General features: G+C 42.9%; 1 protein-coding gene across 2 annotated transcripts in view; it reads right to left on the bottom strand.

The window, feature by feature from the left end:
• Nucleotides 1-21,344, bottom strand: part of thsd7ba (thrombospondin, type I, domain containing 7Ba) — a 166,079-nt gene that overhangs the window by 26,952 nt on the left and 117,783 nt on the right. For both annotated transcript variants that reach the window (XM_037110810.1, XM_037110811.1), the window contains exons 14-15: nucleotides 15,944-16,210; nucleotides 14,490-14,668 (exon numbers count right to left, since the gene is read on the bottom strand). In XM_037110810.1, the coding sequence (XP_036966705.1) occupies nucleotides 14,490-14,668; nucleotides 15,944-16,210 (446 nt within the window). The remainder of the gene's footprint in view (nucleotides 1-14,489; nucleotides 14,669-15,943; nucleotides 16,211-21,344) is intronic.

Genomic DNA, 21,344 nt, shown 5'->3' with positions numbered 1-21,344 from the left:
CATGACGCTCTGACTAAACCTCTTGCATCAGTTTTGCATGTGAAGGGTTCAGCGATCAAGTTGCTAATAAAACGTAATGTACGAGGTCCAGTTAGTTTTCAGAATAAAGCCAGCTGACAAACAGTTCACATATCATACTGAGACTTCAGGACTGTTGTCAGCGTTGTCAAATGGTCACCGTTTGGTCAGGGTCAGGCACAAAAAATACTTTTTACCACTGTTTACCACTGTCAAAGGAAAAGATCGCTTTCCACAGTTACCTCAGTCTTGTAGCCTTGTAACAGTCAGAAACAGGATGCAAACCCTGTTCTCGGTTGGGGAAAACCAGTGGATGACCCATCCGGCCACCACAACTGCACATGACTTTGACTTTTCTCACTCTTGTTCTTTTATACTACTGAACTAGAGGGCGCTTCAAAAATTGAAACTAGGGCTAACTACAGCATCATATTTCGAAGTGTGGGGCCACTGACCACGCTAGGAATGAGAACAACCTGCATGTTCTATGAACGCAAATACCTTTTTGAACATTTAAAAGACTCTCAATATGCTTGTTTTGTCGTGACAAATGGCGAGAGCATCGATGAGTGTAAACACTAGCTGCAAATCCCCCATGGATATCAGGATAGGCACTATTTCTATCTGCATTCTTTCATTCATGATTTCGCTTTGCATATCTGAACGGATCCGCTTAAAAACCATCCTCATTTCCAGTGAAGAGGCTACACCGAATGATGAAGTATAAAGTCTTGCAGAAAACAAACGTGCATCAGACAGAAAGTGAATTGTGTTCTTCTGAAATTCTTCTCAATGGGTGTATGAGACAATCACACCCATCCGAAAAACACACGCACCTGCAAAAGACTTGAGAATCCCACGCAGAGAGACAAAAATGTTCACTGTAATTGCCTACACACTGACGCACATGCACGAAGAAAAACATACACACACCCATACACAAATAAACACACATACACACACACAGAAGGAGGCCCTCCTGCAGGGGTTTTATTCTATTGTGAACAGAGGGGGAAATTGGATAGAAAGCCTTAAAGAGGAGGACTCTCTTCTATAAATCTCTCTAACCGTCATTGTGTGACTAAAACTTCAAATAAACTGCCCTATTACCGTCAGCAGGCCGGGGGACGAGTTGGAAAACAATGGCTCCTCTGAGAAACACAGGGGGATCTATTCCCGTGCGATGATGACCCCTTAAATATACTCCTGAGACGATAAGCCGAGAGTGTGCCAACATTTACAGCAGCCATTAGGACGACTGCCAGTGAGAGTACCAAACATTTGTGACACACGGCACTCATGCAAAAACAACCTCTTCTCTGCCCCTGAGAACTGAAGTCCAAGCGAGTGTAAATGACGAGAGACAAGATGAAATGCAGCCACACGTCCGAAAAACAATTTGCATTAAAAAGTGTGTGGGCTGCTCAAATAACCCACGCTCTGCACCAACAAACCGACAGATGCAAAATTATGAATTTGGGAAAACCTGAATCACAACAACAAAATCAACAAAAGGAAACAATGCACAAAGTCTGAGTCTGCCATCGGCTCCCGAGCACTTCCCGATGATTCAAAACGGTGGGATGACTCAGATGATCTCTTGAGAGCAGCGAGACTCCACCACGAGAGCAGAAAGGGATCAAACTTGAAATACGAAGAGATGTTATTCAGTGGAACTTGATGCATGCAGCTTACTGTATTTGAAATAAAGCTGTGAGCTTGTTTTTAAAGTTTCCCAGCACGCACAATAACTCAATATTACAGCACTCCTAAAGGGCAAGTGCAAAAAAAAAAAAATCTGGCAAAGCATTTTTGATCTAATATTATTTCTCTCCTGTGTTCATGACTTAAGAACAGGTGGAGGGGAAAAAAAAAGGTTACTCCAGGTTCATCATCAGTTCCTCCATGTTTATTAATTCTTGAAAACCTGTAAAAATAACACCATCTGGTTAAGCTGGAAGAAAATGATAAAAACAATCCCCAGGTAACGGTGGAGCAACTTGTATAACTTTAGAAGCTCTACACTGCAAAAGAAAAAGAACGCCTGCTGGTGGAAGAGGCAAAGGAGGTGAAAAGTGATAGAAACCGAGGTAGAACAAGAAGTGAGCGGACGGTTCCCATTCCATGGAGAGCTGTGGTGTTGTGTCAAAGCCTGCCTGTTCTTTCTACCTGCTTATTAATACGGCCAGTCGTTTGACTCTGCCCTTTCATAGCACTGAGATTGTGACAGGAAGTCAAAATTGGAAGTCTGTTGAATTTTCTTTCTTTTTTTTTTTGTTGCTTTGAACAGTAACCAGGCTGTTAGCGGTAGCCGTGTTGCTAACGCCGTCTTGTGCCGGTGCCAGGAGGGGGGGAATTTGAATGGAAAAGAACAAAAAATAAATAAAAAATGAATCAGCAAACCTAACCACACTTGCCTCTCAGGGCTTCCTTACGATACTGTACTGCATAACAAAGCATATCCGCTGTGAACCTGCGATGATCAATCGGCTGTAATCCCTCCATTTTCGATCAGTAAGCACCCACACATAGCCCCGAGTGACGCGAACATAACCGCTCTGAAATTGATTTCAGCGTTTTGAAAACTGAGTTGGTTTACATATCACAGTCTCTCCCTCCAACTGTCTTCCAATCATGACTCTTAACTCTCGAGGCCTTACGAGATTTACGTCCAACATCCTCCTTGGATCAACAGCTGTGCTGGCTCCGCCGCGAGGCAATGACGTGACTATCCATAATTACACAAATTATTTGACCATCAAGCTCTATTTCCTGCTCTGAAATAATCTGCTTCCCTCATTCACTTTGTAATCTATTACGGGCACACAGCTCAACTAGACAGGAATGCATTAGCGGAGACATTTCACAAGCACTTAACCCTGCGCCAGCTTTTAATAATAGCTATCAAAGATCTTTTTCACACGGTTACACAAACATTTGGGAATGAGCTCCCCCATTGTATCAGAGTTAATACCACTCTTTCAAATTTGATATGAGCAACTTAGACATTTAAACCCAGCAGAGATCACAACATCACCTGGAGGCCCAATCTGTGCCCCTTTGTCTGATGTTGATTCCCCTTAAATGTTAATTCTGCTGTTCGTCTCTTTGTGTGGTCCTATTATGATGATTTTTCTATTTGCTTTATTGTCATAACAACAAAAAGCCATTTGGTACAAAGCTGAGAGGCAGAAAGAAAATTAACAGGAAGAACAAATTCAAGGAAACAAACAAACAAAAAAGCCTTTCATTGAGAAAAAAAAACAGAGCTCGGTGGTTATTGTTATGTTTCATTAGATTATAAACGGGCAGCAACTGAGTCTCTAAGAACGTCACCCCAGGTATCGAATGATGAGCCTGTATTCGATACTCGCTGTTACTTAACACAATTTGTTTTTCTAATTACAGAGAAGAAGTGATGATTAACCTTTGTATTTGAAGTAAATGCTGAGGGCCACCTGAGTGGCTAGAGGCTTAAACCAGAGACAGAGAGGCTCCAAAGGTAGCTTCTCTGGCCACCACGCTGCCTTCACATTATGCATCGATTGTAATGCAAGGAGACACCTCGCTTTTTGGGATGGGACTGAAGCAGGATAATAACACATGCCGGAGCACTGCTCTTCTTTAATTCCACCTCATTGGCCTTAGAGGAGAAGAAGCTAGCTCCAAAATTCTTTCGTTCTAAAGCAGGAGAGAAAATAGTTTTAGCACCTGGGTGAACTCCAGTAAAAACAAAAACACATTTTTTTTTTCTCTCTTTAATCTTTTTATCGATATCCCGGATTCAGCCATTTTGTAGACTTGCTCTGGGCTGCTGTTGGCTGTTGACAGAGGGACAGCACGCCGATAGATGACAGAAGCAAAGAAGATTGAATTGTTATGACATTTGTTGAAGATACGTATATTGACGTATCGTGTTCACATTATATGTTTATCAACTGACTGTCATATTGGGAGGATATGTTGAGAGGGTTACAGGTGAGAGGGCTGCCAAGTTTCCAAAAAATGTGAAACTAAGGACACTTTTAAATGTCCTTATTAAATTAAACCTTTAATTTTAAAGTTACAACATTAATTCATGGAGCTATCTGTGGTTTGCAATAAGGTACATTGCCAACATTTATTTTGGCGATTGGGTTGCGAGAGGATTAATCACAGTTACTTTGGGAAGGGCTTCGACTTCAGTGAGAACAGCCAGCTTGGTCCTGTTATTCAGATTTAGTTTTTTTGCCAGGCCAGTATAAGACGAATTAATCCGGTGTGATTTTACTTCACAGTTTTGATGAATTATAGTCCTCAGTTGTGAAGACGACAGAGGACGAGGCCGATTAAAAGTTATAAACATTAGGCTGTAAGAAACAAAGTGAGTGTGACCAAGTGGTTCAACAAAGTTCTGCTTGTTTGCTGTAAATATAACTCTATGACATATAATCTTGTACACTAATGTTTTTTTAATATTGCTATTTTTTTCTTGTTTGAGGATGTTTTTATAAGGATGCAGTATCTTCCCTCAATGATGTAACCGTGTGTGTGTGTGTGTGTGTGTGTGTGTGTGTGTGTGTGTTTATAGTATATTAATGTTTTGTCTGAGGCGGCTTTTTAAGTGTCATCTCACAACTGGGCTTCATATGAGCGACACGGTGCCGTCATTTATGTCTATGTATATGCATATATTTGTGTACTTTCGCATTTTTACTCATCAGAGACTCTTTTCATGTGACTGTTCCTGGGACTGTTCTCATAAAACCTCAAAGCTGCTTGTGTATAAGATAATTTGCAAAGAGGCTTATATACAGCGCAGCTGAAAACACCGGGATAACGTTATGGTCGTCTTATAATTCAGGATTTATTGTGGTCCACTGAAGGTAACGGTGGCTGTAGAGCCACAAAACAGCAGGGAGGAGCTGCTTCTCTCCTACACTACAGGTAGGGCATCCTGGCACCAGACGAGGTGCCAAGGACACTTCAGTCCGACACAGTGGGTGGAAGGTGTTGCACATAATGGATGGTTACAACCCCACATACTCGAGGGAAGCCATTGTCCATTGCGCAGAGCACATCTTTCCAGGTTGTCAGTACAGTCCACCTTGTTTTTGAGGAAACACTCAGCTTTTTTTGTAAGAATAGAGAAACCCGCGCCTCCACTTGTGAGGCTCCTGTGGCTGCTGTGAGAAAGTACAGAGGACTGTTGTTGGCAGTTTGATAACCAGCTTCACCTGTCCACATGTGTCCATGAGCGAGGCGCACAGCGTGACATACTGGAAATGGTTATGCCAGCGCCGGCTTTAGCTGGCTATCGTCCCACTGTTCTGACCTGCCAGAGGCCACGAACAACACCTTGGTTTTAACACTGAAATGGATGCAGGGTCATTGTAGATACACAAACCACAAACCAGAGCTGCAACTACGGGATATTTTCAACATCTGACAATTCACGAATAATCAAGTACTGGTTTATTCTATAGAATGTCAAAAAGATTGTGACAGATGCTCACAATTTCCCATGTGACGTCTTTGATTGTTTTGTCAGTCCAAACCCCAAAGATCATTCATTTATCATCTTATATGATGATGAAAGGCAGCAAATCCTTACATTTAAGATGATGGAACCAGTCAATCTTTTATATGCTTCAAAAAGGACTGGAAGGATTAATCAACTTTCAAAACAGATTGACTTACTGCAACAATCATAAAATTAATCGGTATCACTGTATCACCAGAGTCTGAGGTAGAGAGAGGACGAGCTTCCCCGGACTCCAGATAAGCACGGACCGGGAACTGACTACCATGATACACTGTGTATCACGGTGTAACGATAAGAGACTCCAGCTTTTGCAGCAGATAGTTCATTAACGTATTCAAATTACAAGCTCACGAGTCTTGGCTTGGAGCAGACAAAATCTCCTCCATGAAAAAGCAGCACCGATAAACAGCAGATGGCCGCGAGTTCATCGAGTGTGATCGTAGTCCAGCAGCAAATCCAGAGAAGTTTAACAAGCGCTCAGCTGTTTAGGCCTCATACATGATATCAAAACAGCAGAGCAAGCTGTCACCTAAATCAGTGTTTTCTTTTTTTTTTTTTTTTGCTGAGCTTAAGTATGCGTGGAGAAAATCTGAACGCGATGACCTAAAAAACATGCTGTTCATGCCTCGAAGCCAATAAAACAAGGACTATATAAGGATTAGTGATTTGAAACCAATATACAAGTACAACTTTCTCCCAGTGACCGCAGTTTAAGCAGCTAAAATAGGAGAGAGAGCTCACAAAAATCAGTGCCAACAGCATTAATGGGGGCCCTCAATCAATGCCTGCTGACACAAGTAGTCAAAATTCGCTGCTGTTGTAACCAGCAGCATGAAGCATCTCAATATGTTGCCAAAAAGGAAACAACCAAAAGCCTGGGCACGGACAGATAGCAGCGCCATAAGAGCTTAACTTGGCAGCCACACCAGCAGCCACCAGCAGCTCTGTGGGAGGCAATGAAAACCCCTCAATAAATTAATACCTATAATCGAATGTCTCTTAGCCTGTTCTTATACTCGGGCGCAGCAGCAAAGCAGCTCAAGGTATTCTGAGGAGAACAGTGAGCAGCATCGGCACTCTCGTAGCTCACTGACGTTCGCCAAGAAGACAAACTGAGCCAAGACATCCGATCAACTCTTCTGGGAAGACTGTCCACAAGGTTGAGGAGAGTGTTTATAGGAATTTTTGACCATTCTTCCAAAAGCGCATTGGTGAGGTCACACACTGATGTTGGTCGAGAAGGCCTGGCTCTCAGTCTCCGCTCTAATTCATCCCAAAGGTGTTCTATCGGGTTCAGGTCAGGACTCTGTGCAGGCCAGTCAAGTTCATCCACACCAGACTCTGTCATCCACGTCTTTATGGACCTTGCTTTGTGCACTGGTGCACAGTCATGTTGGAAGAGGAAGGGGCCCGCTCCAAACTGTTCCCACAAGGTTGGGAGCATGGAATTGTCCAAAATGTTTTGGTATCCTGAAGCATTCAATGTTCCTTTCACTGGAACTAAGGGGCCAAGCCCAGCTCCTGAAAAACAACCCCATACCATAATTCCTCCTCCACCAAATTTCACAGTTGGCACAATGCAATCTGAAATGTACCGTTCTCCTGGCAACCTCCAAACCCAGACTCGTCCATCAGATTGCCAGATGGAAAAGCGTGATTCATCACTCCAGAGAACGCGTCTCCACTGCTCTAGAGGCCAGTGACGGCGTGCTTTACACCATTGCATCCGACGCCTTGCATTGCACTTGGTGATGTGTGGCTTGGCTGCAGCTGCTCGGCCATGGAAACCCATTCCATGAAGCTCTCTGCGTACTGTACTTGGGCTAATCTGAAGGTCACATGAAGTTTGTAGCTCTCTAGCAATTGACTGTGCAGAAAGTCGGCGACCTCTTTGCACTATGCGCTTCAGCATCCGCTGACCCCTCTCCGTCACTTTACGTGGCCTACCACTTCGTGGCTGAGTTGCTGTTGTTCCCAAACGCTTCCATTTTGTTATAATAGAGCTGACAGTTGACTGTGGAATATTTAGGAGCGAGGAAATTTCACGACTGGATTTGTTGCACAAGTGGCATCCTATGACAGTTCCACGCTGGAATTCACTGAGCTCCTGAGAGCGGCCCATTCTTTCACATGTGAGCACCAAGCAAGCGCCAAATGCTCAAATTTAGAGAAGTAAAGCGATGAGCTTGGGAACTCAGTGTTGACAGTGTTGATACATAGGAATAAAATCATTTTGCAATGCTCCCAAGCCTCCGACAGCATAGGCTGAAAAAACAAGCCTTAAAGTGTGTTTATGGGTAACTGTTGGTATTCGATTGGTCATTGCTCAGATTTCCAGGATGCTGTCAGCAGCAGTGGATGTGGAGAGCACACGCGTGATTATTGCCTTGGTAAATCTCTCCTGAAATAGCATGATCTGACTGTTGGGATGCCAGCTTGCCGAATAAAAAGCCATTCTTTATTAACAGCCCGGTGACGAAGGTGAGAAACAACTTCGATAAACTGCAAAAAGTGCATTCCATGTCCACTGTAGATGGAGGTATACTGAATGTCAGACGTGAGCGTCACTTGACTCGGCTGCCTGAAGCTCACAGACAATGCTTTTTCTCTCCTGACAGATTTTAATATTGTCAACACCCATGTTCAACTGTGGCATTTAAAGGTCTCATATCAAAGACAGTGATATTTTCTAGTCTTTATTATTATTACGAAGTAGATCTAGGTGGGATATCAATACTGTGAAAGTATCAAAATGCTCAACCAATGGAAAAAAATGCACATGGGCTTTCAAGAGAGCCCTGAAGGCTCCTTCAGGTTAAAATGTTACGAGTCACCACCCTCAGAAATTGGCCCAGGCATATCCATGGGTGTAAAAATCACCAGCAGATCTGATGCAGAAGCACCGTGGGTGGTGCCTGCTCAGGCCTGTGTGAGCTGATCAATCAGAGCAGACTAACTGTACTGGACCTTGAACCGTGCGCTGTAGCTATCTTTGTCTGAAGCGACTAGCTACTGTGAGCCAGGAGTTCTGCTAGCTGTGGAGCTAAGTGGCCTTATTAGCAGACTCGAGTCTGCCCACGCTGCCACCTTTGGATAATGGGGGGAGTCACCAAGGGCAACTGGGCTCAGTCAAGGGGACTCTCAGTGGACACAGCTGGATAGCAGACTGGGACTGAGCACGCTCTCTGAGGACCGATTGATGTCAGTTTGAAGACAGGGGATACACTGCTGAGGTGATTTAACGTGTCTCTAATCAGAACTACAAACTAAAACTGTTCCGGTATGTGTTTTTATAATGAGGTAAAAAGGCAATTAAGCTCATCTTAGTTCGGTAACAGAGAAGATGTTGAATTCAGGCGGTGTCTTTTGCTCCTTTTTTAATGTGTTTTTGAGCATTCAAGCATGTGAACATATTTTTTTGAAGATGGGGATTAAGCACGGTGTATTTAACGGTACTAAGAACATGAAAGTTTCCTCATGATTTGGACCCACGCTCCACATATGACACACATGGTCTGTGAAAGACAGGAGGAAAACTGTTTTCTGATAACTATATTCCACGGAACTCTTTGAGATGTGACATCTTGTTTTTAAGGACACCCACAAGAACCAACAATTAAACGCGAGAGCAAAAAATAAAGAATATACAGCCCAAACATCCCACAGCAGCGGAGCAGCAAAACTAGAACAATCAACTTAATCCAGGCAATAAAAAGGACTTAAAAGTAACTGTTGCGTAAGTTTTGTAACTGTTGCATGAGCTGCATAATACAAGAGTTAACTGAAAAAGTCAAAAAGTGAAGTCAATGTCCGATGCTGGCTCACCATCACCACCTAAATCACATAACTGTCTTCGTGCCTGTCAGGCATCTCTGTATTCACTTTCACACAAACCTCCCACCGCACGCAACATACAGCCTCACAGCATCGGAGTTGGACAGTATGTTTCTCCACAGGACAGAGCCAGAGCGGATGAGTTGGAGGGCACAGGCATTAATAGAATGAAATCTGACTGGCAGGAGTGGCTGGCACACAGTCAAGACAATTGTGTTGTATTGTATGGAAATAACACATACGGCACTTGATATCTCAGCGCTCGTTGGCAGACACTTGTGGGAGTTTTTTGACGAAATTCAAATGTCTCCTGTAATTATAGATCCAGTTTGTTGTGTCTCTCAGTGAGCACTGCTTTGACATCTTCTGAGCTCTCTGAAGCAGTCTCTCAGGGAAGCTTGTACTCACATACTGGCTCCAAATAGCTTTACTGTGAAACCAATGTGTGAAGATGCAGCAGTTCACTATTTGAATATTTGCGAGTGTTGTGATATCAATTTTACAAAGCACAGATCTTTCTTAAAGCTGCTATATACATTATTTTCTTATCAAACTAAGTCCTTCTTTTCTACAGTAATCACTGTTATAGAGTGTTTGGTCAGTAACCCATGTCTCTCCTCCCCCTGCTTGTGCAAAACAAGATATTTTCTGGTATCCCTGCTAACTTTATCCAATCAGGACAGAGAACTCCATAAAGAGGCGATTCTGTCTGCTCAGGTAACAGGTAGAGAGCGGCAACCTCCTGTTCTGGTAGCTACGTTGGTAATGGCATGACACGTCAAGCTCCCAATTCCAGCGCTCTGGGTGACAACTTACGTGGGCCAAGTGATGAATACGCTTGCAAAAAGACAGAGGCAAAGAGGGCTGCCTTGGAGAAAAGAAGTGAGGAGTTGAGCAGGTGTGGTGGCGTATGAAGGAGGGAAGGGGCATTTGCTAACTGTGAAATGGATGGAAAGAACGCTAAAATGACAAATACAGCAGCTTTAAATATGATAATCTATGTAAGGCCTAAGAATATGGCCAAAGTGTGTCTTGACAGAATGCATGTGAAGGAAGGATCACTCTCCACATAGAAACATCCTAGTCACCTACACTGTCTTAAAATAGTGTGCAATTTTCCACAGCGTGACCACATTAAAACAGAAATTTCTCAAGTTTGATATGCCGCTACAGTCATAACAGGCACGTCGAGTCAAACTGTCCGTAATGAAGACACCAACTTCAACGTTCACAATATGCGGCTGCTTTTCTTCTGATGCAATACTTTTACATATCACAATAACATAACTGTGTTTGTCTGCTCAGCTTATATAATTGGCCGAGCGAGACGGCGGTTAAGCTGCGCTGTTGTTTGTCTTTTCAAAACAGTATGTTTCACTCTTATTGTTATGGGAGAGAAGGACTAACTGATGTGTTTGGCGAACGCTGGTTCGGATAACGAGTTTGGGTGGAACTGCTGGAGTGTGAACTCCACCAAATCTAATTAGGAGCCACGTAAGAAGGAGATACAGAGGAAGTCTTATTACGGCTCCGCGCACGCTACTTCAACATGAGGAAATCAAAAACCTGACAGGCGTGCTGTGAGGATTACAGTTGCAAAACTCTGATTCCTGAGAGGGAATCTGCAAACAGTCAACAGAAAGCACGCCTTGAGTACAATTAGTAACCATCTATTGAAAGTTTGTACTGTTATTACTCTCTTCCCACTTGAACGGGCCAAGAGATCGGCAATGACAGGTTTTCATTGAGGTGATGCAGGAATTATTCATCTCGATCACACTTGGTTTTGATCGCATTTTCTTAATGCCTGGAAATCTCAAGGACTATCTAATTAACAGTAACAGCTTACCTTATAGCACAACTCCTACGCAGTCTGTCGGATTGTGTGTTCGAGGGTGGCCGTTTTCGCTCGTTATTTTCACAGTGGCACTTTCTCTCCCTCTCCCTATCTCTCTTGCTCACTCAGCCATGTGATGAGGGGATGAGTTGTGGCGCACTGTAAATTTCATCTCTGTCAAGCCAGTCACTTTCTGGCCCTCGGCTTGAGGGGAAACATCTGCCGGCGGGAGCGAGGCCACACTTTGACGAGAGAGTGGTTCACAGTGGGTGATAAGAGGGCAAGTGGTCGAAGGAGAGGAGGGTAGCCATTAAGAATGTGAATATCCTCACACTGTATCCTAACAGGGACTAAATGAAGCATCAAAGGTAGACGCCCAATCCTAATTCACCCCTCACGCCCCTACCACTTAGCCCTACCCTTCCCTTTTGCACATTTACACCAGTCATGATTCTTGTTGGGATGGAGGGGTAGGCCAAACTCTAAGGGCTTATCTAATACCGTATCACAGTAACTTGCCGCCTCCAGCCATTTCAACAAGGCAAGGGTGGAGAGGCAGTTTCGACCACAGTGGTTGGACTAAGAAGTGATTGCCGCCGTGAATGTGCACAGATATTTCTCTGCTGCTCAGAGTTCAGCATGCTGAACTTATGGCGGTAGCATCTTGGATTGGCCAATCAAATAGAAATGGACATCAGATGCAAACACGGAGGAGTTGATAATGTTGGTATCTGATTATCCGAAGCTGTAAAACAAGGCACTAGCTCCGTATAAGGACATGCTAGTATACTTGTCATTGGGATTTTTGGGTGGGTAGTACCAACACTATGACGTTTACTTAAGCACCTACCTATCATCGCAGCCTCGGACTGCAACGGTGGCAGCTGCTCTTTTAGTAACACAAGAGTATTATGGTTCTGTTCTTTTTACAGGCACAAAACAATCACGACAAGTCTGTTGATTCTCGGTAGCTAGCTAGCTAGCGTTACATTGTTATAGCTGATATGTGCACAACCGTTTTGCATTTATGGTATTTCAGTGTTGCCACCCCTTTGATGTGGTGCAGCAGCAGTGAAGTTGCAGCTGTTAACACTCATCTAATATCAGCGCAGATTGGCAACCTATACGCATATCCTGCCTATGTTAGCCTAAAAAAGGATCACTAGGAATCAGTGTTCCTTTGTATTTGATTGAAATTGGGACCCAACTGCTAGCGTCAATGCTTTTCCATCTCCATCATATAAATGGGAAATTGCATTGTGAATATAGCTACCTGTATTGCCGCAGACGCATCGATTTACAGAAACGCCATCGACGATGACAGATGATGTATGAGGGTGTTGAACGGTTGTCCCATTTCATAGGGACAGATTTAAATCACTACCCCCTGTAACTCTGTTCTGATGGTCAAGGGGACACTTAACAATCGGAGGTAGGGGTAAAAATTGGAAATGGGATTGAGCGTAAATGAAGGTATGAAGGTTGAACGGTGAAGTGCACCAGCTCAAGGAGAAAGCAGGTATTTTGAGTCCATGTCAAGCCACCACTTATCATCCAGGAGTTTTCTTGTCGAACACAACAATACCTATTGAAAGGTTATAGTATCTGTCCACCCACACCTTAGACAGATGTACATTAAAATAGCTGCCAGTTTGATAATGTTAACACCGAGGCCATGTCCACCCTCAGGATAAATCCGCGAGGGCACTGGCAATAGCGAGCTCCAATTTCAGTGTTGAGGGTTATTACAGGGCATAACTACAGGGGCCATATAGACCTTGTTAGTGGGCACTTAACCATCTGTACACAAATCTCCACTCAAACACAGTGGAATATTTTTCACACAGCCGTGCCTCATTTTCATACTGACCTCTACAAACTGAAGTGTCCTTTCAAACCCATTCAGGCGTACTGAAGCATTCATAAAACACTTCCCCTCTTTAAACCGCGACCCCATGAGAGAGATGCTGTCACAAAATGTTCAGCGCTACTGATAAAACCTGACTATGGAATATCAAAAGCTCCCATCTGTCGACTTTCCCTCTCTGCCCCCCTTCTCCTTGTTACTTAACAGTGCCCTGTTTTTATGTCAAGGAAAGGGCATGTGTTGCATGTCTGTCTGAAGACACCAGAAAATGAACAGGTCACCCAGGAGTCCCACTGGCTGATGGATGATAAACCTTGTCATTGAAATGTGAGCAGAATGCAGCAATTCCACAGTGTCGTGATGGCATTGGGCTGTAACACAACCAGGGCTGAAGGAAAATGTATTCCAAACACATACTGGAGATGTGTAAAAAAAAATAAAGACGCATGCATCATACTAATGTTCCCAGTGAGAGGATGCTGTGTAAAATGAGCAGCACTGTGGAAACTATCCGCTACATGCAGATTAATCTGTTCACATTTAGCACGGCCTTCCTCTTACATGTGCTGTTAGTGGTAAACATGAGGGGACTCGGGGTATATTTGCATTCTATTATATGTGTCCCTGAAAACAATCAATTCCGGGAAGAAGTGAGTTGAGAACAATGTAGATGGATGATGAGGTCAGCTCTGGAGACTAAAACGAGGAAATGTGATTTTTTAAGTCTTTTTGGACAGATATACAGTCAGACAATGGCTCACATTGGCATGAATATGACTTAATTTCCACTCTAATGACAGACACATCAGTATTCTCCAGTCCAGTCACCAGGATATCATGTTAGCAGTTGACACTTCTGCAAACCACAGATTCATCCTAGCCATCTGAAGCAGCAAGACGTGGAGGGGATGGCGGTGGTGTTTTAACAAGCCAGCAGGGCTGCCAAATGGGTGACACCTGGAGACATTTCCATCAGTTTTTGGGGCCTCAAACCAGGTGTTTTTTAAGGAGAGCTGCGGACATTTCCAGTGGCTTTTGTGGTGACCAAAACCACACTATTTTTTTCCCAGGAATTCGGCCCATTCCCACCAAAACAGGTATTTTTAGCCAAACCACAATGCTTATCTAAACCTAACCAAGCAATGTTTGTGCCTTTAATCTAACTGTAGCATATAAACGCTGCATCTGGATGACAGAGAAAAGGAAACTCCAACCTAAACAAACAACATAGAGAAACATCCTGTTTTAACTCATCTGGGGTTTTGTGGAAATGCACTCGGCTAACATTTATTCTGGCGATTGGGTTGGTATTCTGGTATTCTTCATCATAACAGTTACCTTCAACAGTTTGTTTCCCTTTTGTACTGAACAGGATACCAAGGAAACACAAGAATTGGCGCATGTCTTACCTGGTTTTTCAAATCCAGCCTGGGGCATGGGCGTCCTCCGTTGAAAGCTTTCTCCCTGAGCCACTTGGACCTGATCTTCAACCCGCTGCCACAGGATGCACTGCAGGACGACCACGCCGACCAGTCACTGAGCTTACAGTCCAGGGGGCAAGGGATGTGGCAAACCTCCACCATGTAGCCTGAAATTGAACATTAGCAGATGGGAGGGGGAGGCCTGATTCAGCGTCTGCAGCGAGGATCACATTAATAATGTCAGACAGACGTGCCACTGGCCTGCGCTCTGCCAGACCTTGGACTTGCTCGCTGTGACACCAAGAGATAATTATCTGACTAATGAGTATCTCATTCCTACACTGTGCCAACACGGCAAACGAAAACTGGGTTTCCACACTGTATTATGCTTTGTGTTTGTTTGCTATCTCTGGATAACTTTATTAGCATGATTCCAACCAACTGTCTCTCATACTGAAATGTGCAGAAAAATGGACCAAGACAATTCCAATAGCTACCACCTGCACAAAATGCATTATAAATAGGGTTTCATTGATATGACAGTTTAATTTCTGATTATTCTGACTGCTTATGCATAGTATAGCCTAAATATACTGGCATCTACTGAAAAAAGTTATTTTTTATTTAACTAGAAAGCCTGTGAGTCATCTTACCCAAGAGCAGATAAAAGTATAAAGTCAGTTTGTCTCTGGAGAAAATAAATGGCAGTGATTTAATTAAAATATAACTGATATTTTGCAAAAAAATTGCCTTTTTGGAAGCATGGTTCACTTTTGATGGAAGTCCTTGAAATCAATACAGTGTTAGTCTGCCTTTAGCCGCCCACATTTGAGAATTGCTCAGTGATTTCCAATAGGTCTGGTGTTGTGCCCACTGTGTTTGAGCCAGGCAAAGAAACAGTGGACCATGGCCAGTCAGACTACATTGGCATGTGTTTGTCTCTGGATTCTCTCACCACTTTTAGTGTGTCACACAAAAGAAGCAAGCACAGCACTGAAAAAGAAAGTAACAGGCAGGCGAGGCCGCAGACTTGAGACTGTCTCGTAGTGCCCCCTGGTATCGCAGTTTATCTGGGGCCATTATGAATTGCCCAGAGAATCGAACACAGAGAGGACATAAAAGAGTACTGAGAGCCTCTGAGAAGTGCTGGTGCCTGAGAAGAAGTCATGGGACACCAAAGAGCAAAATGTAAGAGGGCTTCTACACTGGCCCACTTCAAGCACTGCCAATCAATGCTTGCTAAAGGGGATTGAAAATGTGGATGTCATCTCGCTACATACTGTAGCTAGCAAGCTACCAAGCTACATCCATGAAGAGCAATACCAAAAGATTGTCCTTTTTATATGCATTAATTTACAGATATTTGTTCATAATGATTAGAAACCACCTAAGATGAACAAGGGCCGACATGAACTAGTTGAATCTATTTCTCTGAATCTTACCTGAGTCCGTACAGAGTTTGGGGTCGACCAGGTGTCCCTGCTGGTCGATGCAGGCCACCGCTCTGTAGCGCAGACCCTGGCCACACTCCTTTATTTCCCGGTGGCTCATCCAGCCCTTCAGGGACCCCGGAGCTGAAGGATCAGGGAGGACGCAAACCGACCAGTTCCCATAGGGCTGGGACAAAAACTCATCACAGGGACACATCTCTGTCTCCTCCAGCGGGTACGACTTCTCATTCAGGCAATGGTCCTTCTTTTTACTGCGACCTGAGTAGAAGATGGACGATTAAGGAAAAGTTGGTGTGCACTGGATGGGTGGTGAAAAGTGTATGTATTACCATCACTAGAATAGAGTGTCGAGTACGAGCTGCTGAATACATAATTAAATGTGCTTTTTGCTTTAAACATGAAACTATGAAACAAATGTCTTTTGATCAGTTATTTATCATTTATAATGCATTCTTAATCTTCGAATGTCAGCAGGTAAGCAAACTGGATCGCCAGTAATAACTATCATAAACAGAACTTAAATTGTCTGATGTAAGTGAGGCAAAGAATGTTTTATCTGCCGGAGGTTTTAGGTTCTGATTGGGACATCATCCTTCATGCCAGCACCAGTTCTGTGCCAAGTCGTCTTGTCTCTAGTGTCAAGTGTGCCAGCATGCTTTCCTAGTGCAGTGCTCTCGGTTTTGATCTTTGATCATGAATTGCTCTTTCAACTCAGCCTTTTTGCCTGAACTGACTGCCTGCCTGTGCACTGACCCCTTATCTGTATCAAAGGACTTCTGATTTTTACTGCGTGGTCTTGAGTTGTGCTTGTGAGTCCTCCGCCTTGTCCTCCGCCTGTGTGAAGTTCTTTACAAGTAACTGCTGAAAACCCACCAATTCCAGATTTTTCTGCTTCATAATAAAATGTTTTTAAGTAACCACATCATGCAGGATTTATATTGTAAAAAAGTTCACAGAACTTGTTTATCACACAAGACAGAGTTTTGTTAGCTGCTAATCTTAGAGAATACTGCAGGAAGGAAGAGTACTTACACCCACTTCTTTGACAATTACCAAGGCAAGCCTGTCATTAGCTCACATTGCATTCTGGGGGGTTTTGCCTTTCTGTTATTGTGTTATGTAGCATTTTTGTTCATATAAAAGTCCTGCAAAGTGAAAAAGTCCATGACAAAGAGAGTTACTCTCTCCCACAGTTGCCACTGCTTTACCTGCGTTATTTTTGATCACACTACCATGCTCAGCATGACCTGCCCTACCCACCTCTGATTGGTAAGAGTTGCACATGCACATTACTTAACAGGCACATTACCAAAGACTGAGAAGAGGCAAGATGTCTCACTCTGTAGCTAAAACAGAGCCCTCAAGACAGTGTGAAAATAGATGGAAAAAAATGCAGTATGTTTACCTATTCTACCAAGACCCAACAATAAATATATGAACCTGAAAATTGGCATAACATGACCCTATCCTCTAAGACAAAACTTTAGGTGGGTAGGCCTGTTATGGAGATGCTGGCCTCGCTGGGGTGACATGCCAAGTCAAAACCTTGTCATGCCAAGCCGGAACATGTGCACAGAGAAGCCTTAACACATTTCATGTGCTTTTAGCTTCAAATCTGATTTTTCACCTTATGCTGTGATGACTCTTAAAGGGAAAGTAGCCACATTTTAAGTGGATCTCCAATCTCCAGGCGTTGATAGTAAACGGTTTCAATGAAACAAATAAATTCCTCAGTGCATGCTTTAATCACCAAGAAAGCTGTATTCTCCTCATGTGGGGCTGTACCTGCAGTACCTACATGTACCAGGATGCACTGCATGCAAAAAATACATCCTCCCTATGCATTTTTTGGGATGCAAATTTAGCTGTTGGAAATGGAGCTAGTTTACAAGCAAGAGAAAAAGTTTTGTTTATGAGGAAGCACACATCCTGGCTGCCCAGAGGCAGAGACTAGACAGCCAAGCAGCAGTAGCTTGTGGTTCCTCCTGACTACCAACTACATCACTGGTGATGGAAACAGATTTTGCTGCAGCAGAACTCAGCCCTCTTGGTCGATATGGCACAAAGAGAGGCATTCATAGTTTCAACTGACTACATTAAACACTGTAGAAAACAGCCTTCAACACTGACTAGACATCACTTAAAATGTGGCGATTGTCCCTTTTGAATGAATTCATTTTTTGTTTACCACTTTTCACATCTGGTTTCATTACAGACGGTCAAATAAATGGCTTTCTCTAAATGTCTGGTTACACAACACAAAATGTGAGATAATGTAGGCATTGGACACTTAACTCAGTAGTTCATCTTCCCTTCTCTTCCCTTTATTTCTACTTGATTTCCTTCAGGGGGATTTAACATAACAAATTAAAAGCCTATCAGAGCTTTAAAGTGCTCCATGACTGGTGGCAAGGCAGCTCTTTTCTCTGTGATGCATGTTCAGAAAGAACTCCAGATGACCCCTTGAAATGATTTGTGCTATCTGAGAGTATATTAAACTTTAATTCTTCTCTTACATTAAAGCAGCCTGGGAACAGTGCACACTTAATGTCTGTGTTACACATTACGAGCGTACGCTCTAAAAAGTTTGATCCGAGTAATTGTTCCTTTTCCCACACAATACAAAAGCAAGTAGAATTCACAACATAAACGGGATCATCTTTTTATTCAACAAAACAACAATTTCCAGCTCTCGCATGTCATTTGCATGCAAATGCATCTTATCTAGGCATCTCACGTACAGTACAGCCATTGTGTGTTACCATGAAGAACAGGGAGAGTCAAAACCACTGCAGCTGTTTTCCCACTAAGAAGGAAATACAGAAATGCTTGTCTGCTTAAAAGTCTCCTGCCTTTTTTTTTTTTTCCTGCTCCTGGTGCATATTTATTCCCTCGCTTCCTACTTCATCCAAGGCTTCTCACCAGCATGAAGTGGTTACTGTTTATTATTAATGAGCTTCACAGCTGTTCATGCACTGTTATATCATTAGTCGGTGATGTTCAGCTCAGGAGGTATTTGATGATTAAGTGCTGTTAATTCTCTCTTTGGAGAAGCCACTTTCCCTCAGTCTGCCTTGTGTCTTTTAATATCATTTAATAACTTCATATATTTCCTGTTATGCTTTTGTTAACCCCTTGTAGCAGCAGAGTTGTGGGCTGTCAGGTGATACCTGGATGCTTCCTTTTAATGGAAAAATTTGGTGTCAAAATATTTCAGCGCAATGCAACAACACTAGAAACATGTCATCATTTTTCCTTTTCCAGCTCCAATTCTTTTGTCTAATGAGGGTGAAAATGAATTTTTTATTTCAAGCTGAAGACCTCCATTAAAACCTCCATTATGACTATTAGAGCTAACCTCTCAATGCACTTCACTTCAGGCTTCAAATAATTAATCCTGTCCATTACATCTGATGGGTATTAATAGATGAGAATGAGCAGGAAAGCATCACAGCGGCAGAGAGGCATGTGTTCCCCTCAGACACTGTCACTTTCAATATCTGGACAAGTAACAGATACAGCCTGTCAAACTGCCCGATCACTCAAAAATCTTCCTCATGATTGATTGTCTGCTTTGCATCATTGAAGAGTATCACATAGGAGAGCTGTGATGTTCTGTTCCCAACAGCTATATATATATATATCACGCTTCTATTGACATATTACCGTTGCCATAGTGCATTGTTCACATGGTTCAAAGTAATAAATAGTTACCGCTGCCAATGCCTCTTCAAATAAATGTCAAGGCTATAATCAAATGATGCATTTGATAAGAGCACCGGCCTTCGTGGAGGGATTGCATTCAGTTCATCTCATTTACCACAGAGACAATCCAAGCTCATGCAACAGAATGAAAAGCTTCTGACAAATCCTCATATTTTCACAAATTTACTTCAAGGGTTTGAGATACATTAGGCGTTTACATGAGGACGTAAAACATTTAGCAACTGGAGGACAAGAAGAGGCCAAACTCAAGGATAATTTTGTTGATCTCTCACTTGGTGCCATCCTTAGGTCAGGAGCACAGCTGTGCAGAGTTGCGGCCTCACAGAGTTGCTAGCGCAGTTGCAGAGCCATTAGTCCTATTAATGTTTTGCATATATCGGCTGGTGGATACTGATTAGAGAGCAAAATAACATTTAACAGCACTATATTTCTAGAATAATTCTCCCCATAATGTGATACGTTCTAACTTTTTCTGAAACATTTTCAGTTTTGTCTTATTTTCACAGATTCTTCAGGGTCCTGACACACACCAAGCTGATGAGAGAAATAAGTCTGAATCAGTGAGTAGGAAAATGTTAAAAGAAAAAGAAATTCTCTTGATCATGTCACTGTAGTTTTAAGTATACAGCTAACTAAAAGTAGCTATATTGACGACAGTGGTGTGAAAAATTGTTGCTTCATCATAACAATGGTTTGTATAATGCTTAATCTTTTTGCTTTCTAATGACGAATACAGACTGCCGATGCATGGTGATTTGTGGTGTGTTCGAGGGCAGCTTTTTGCCAAGATACAGGCGATGTGAGGCAGTGCAACAGCCCGCCTTTGTCGCCACTAGTTTAATGCTGGTTTCGGTGTGTCTGGACCCTTAACGACATCAACATTTGATGAACTAAATGGGTGATGGTAGCAACCAAACATGTCTCCTAGTGAGTAATGTTTACTGTCTATGTAACGTGCTGCAGAGTAGCGTCACAGTAGTGAGTAAAGAAGAGTCAGAAATTCGTGTATCTAAGTGAGTAAGAAATGTAAAGTTTGTGTAACAGCAAAAGCCCTCAGTGTAATGAACTGAGGAACGATTGCCTGTTTTATGGTAATCAAACTTTTATATAGTTTTCTATAGTTACAAAGTCTTGATTTAAAAGTAGACGAATAATAATGCATCCGCTGTATTCATATTGGACACCTGGTATTATATTGCTTTATTTCCCTACATTTAAGTGGCTATTTCCTTATTGTTTGGTTAAAATGAACCCTGCTGGTCCCAATGGAATATAGCAGGAAAAACACATTTTGCAACATGCATGTGTGGTCCTAACAAGTTGCAGTAGGAAATGAGTATGTCCTTGTCATAATTGAGGCAAACACCTTGTTTCTGTGCTGTACATTAAACTCGTGGAAGTTGAGCTGCAGGTTTCCCAATCCTGCTACACTTGTGCGCCCCTATCCGTTTCATGGATCCTGGGAGTCCTCTGTGTCCTGTGCACCCAATGAGCAGCCCATCTGTTTCTGAAGTGGGTCTGATTGCAAACATTCCTCACAGCATGTGAACTCACTGCCACCGCACCGCAATTCACCAACAATCTGTTCAATCTACGACACTGCTGGTGTTTGATTGAGGAGCGCCAGTGTAACATCACTTCACTTTGACAACTACATTAAAGGCGA

This window comes from Acanthopagrus latus, chromosome 9, assembly GCF_904848185.1.
Source record: "Acanthopagrus latus isolate v.2019 chromosome 9, fAcaLat1.1, whole genome shotgun sequence".
Taxonomy (NCBI): domain Eukaryota; kingdom Metazoa; phylum Chordata; class Actinopteri; order Spariformes; family Sparidae; genus Acanthopagrus; species Acanthopagrus latus.
The sequence above is the reverse complement of the archived record's forward strand: the minus strand, read 5'-3'. Positions and strand labels throughout refer to the sequence as shown.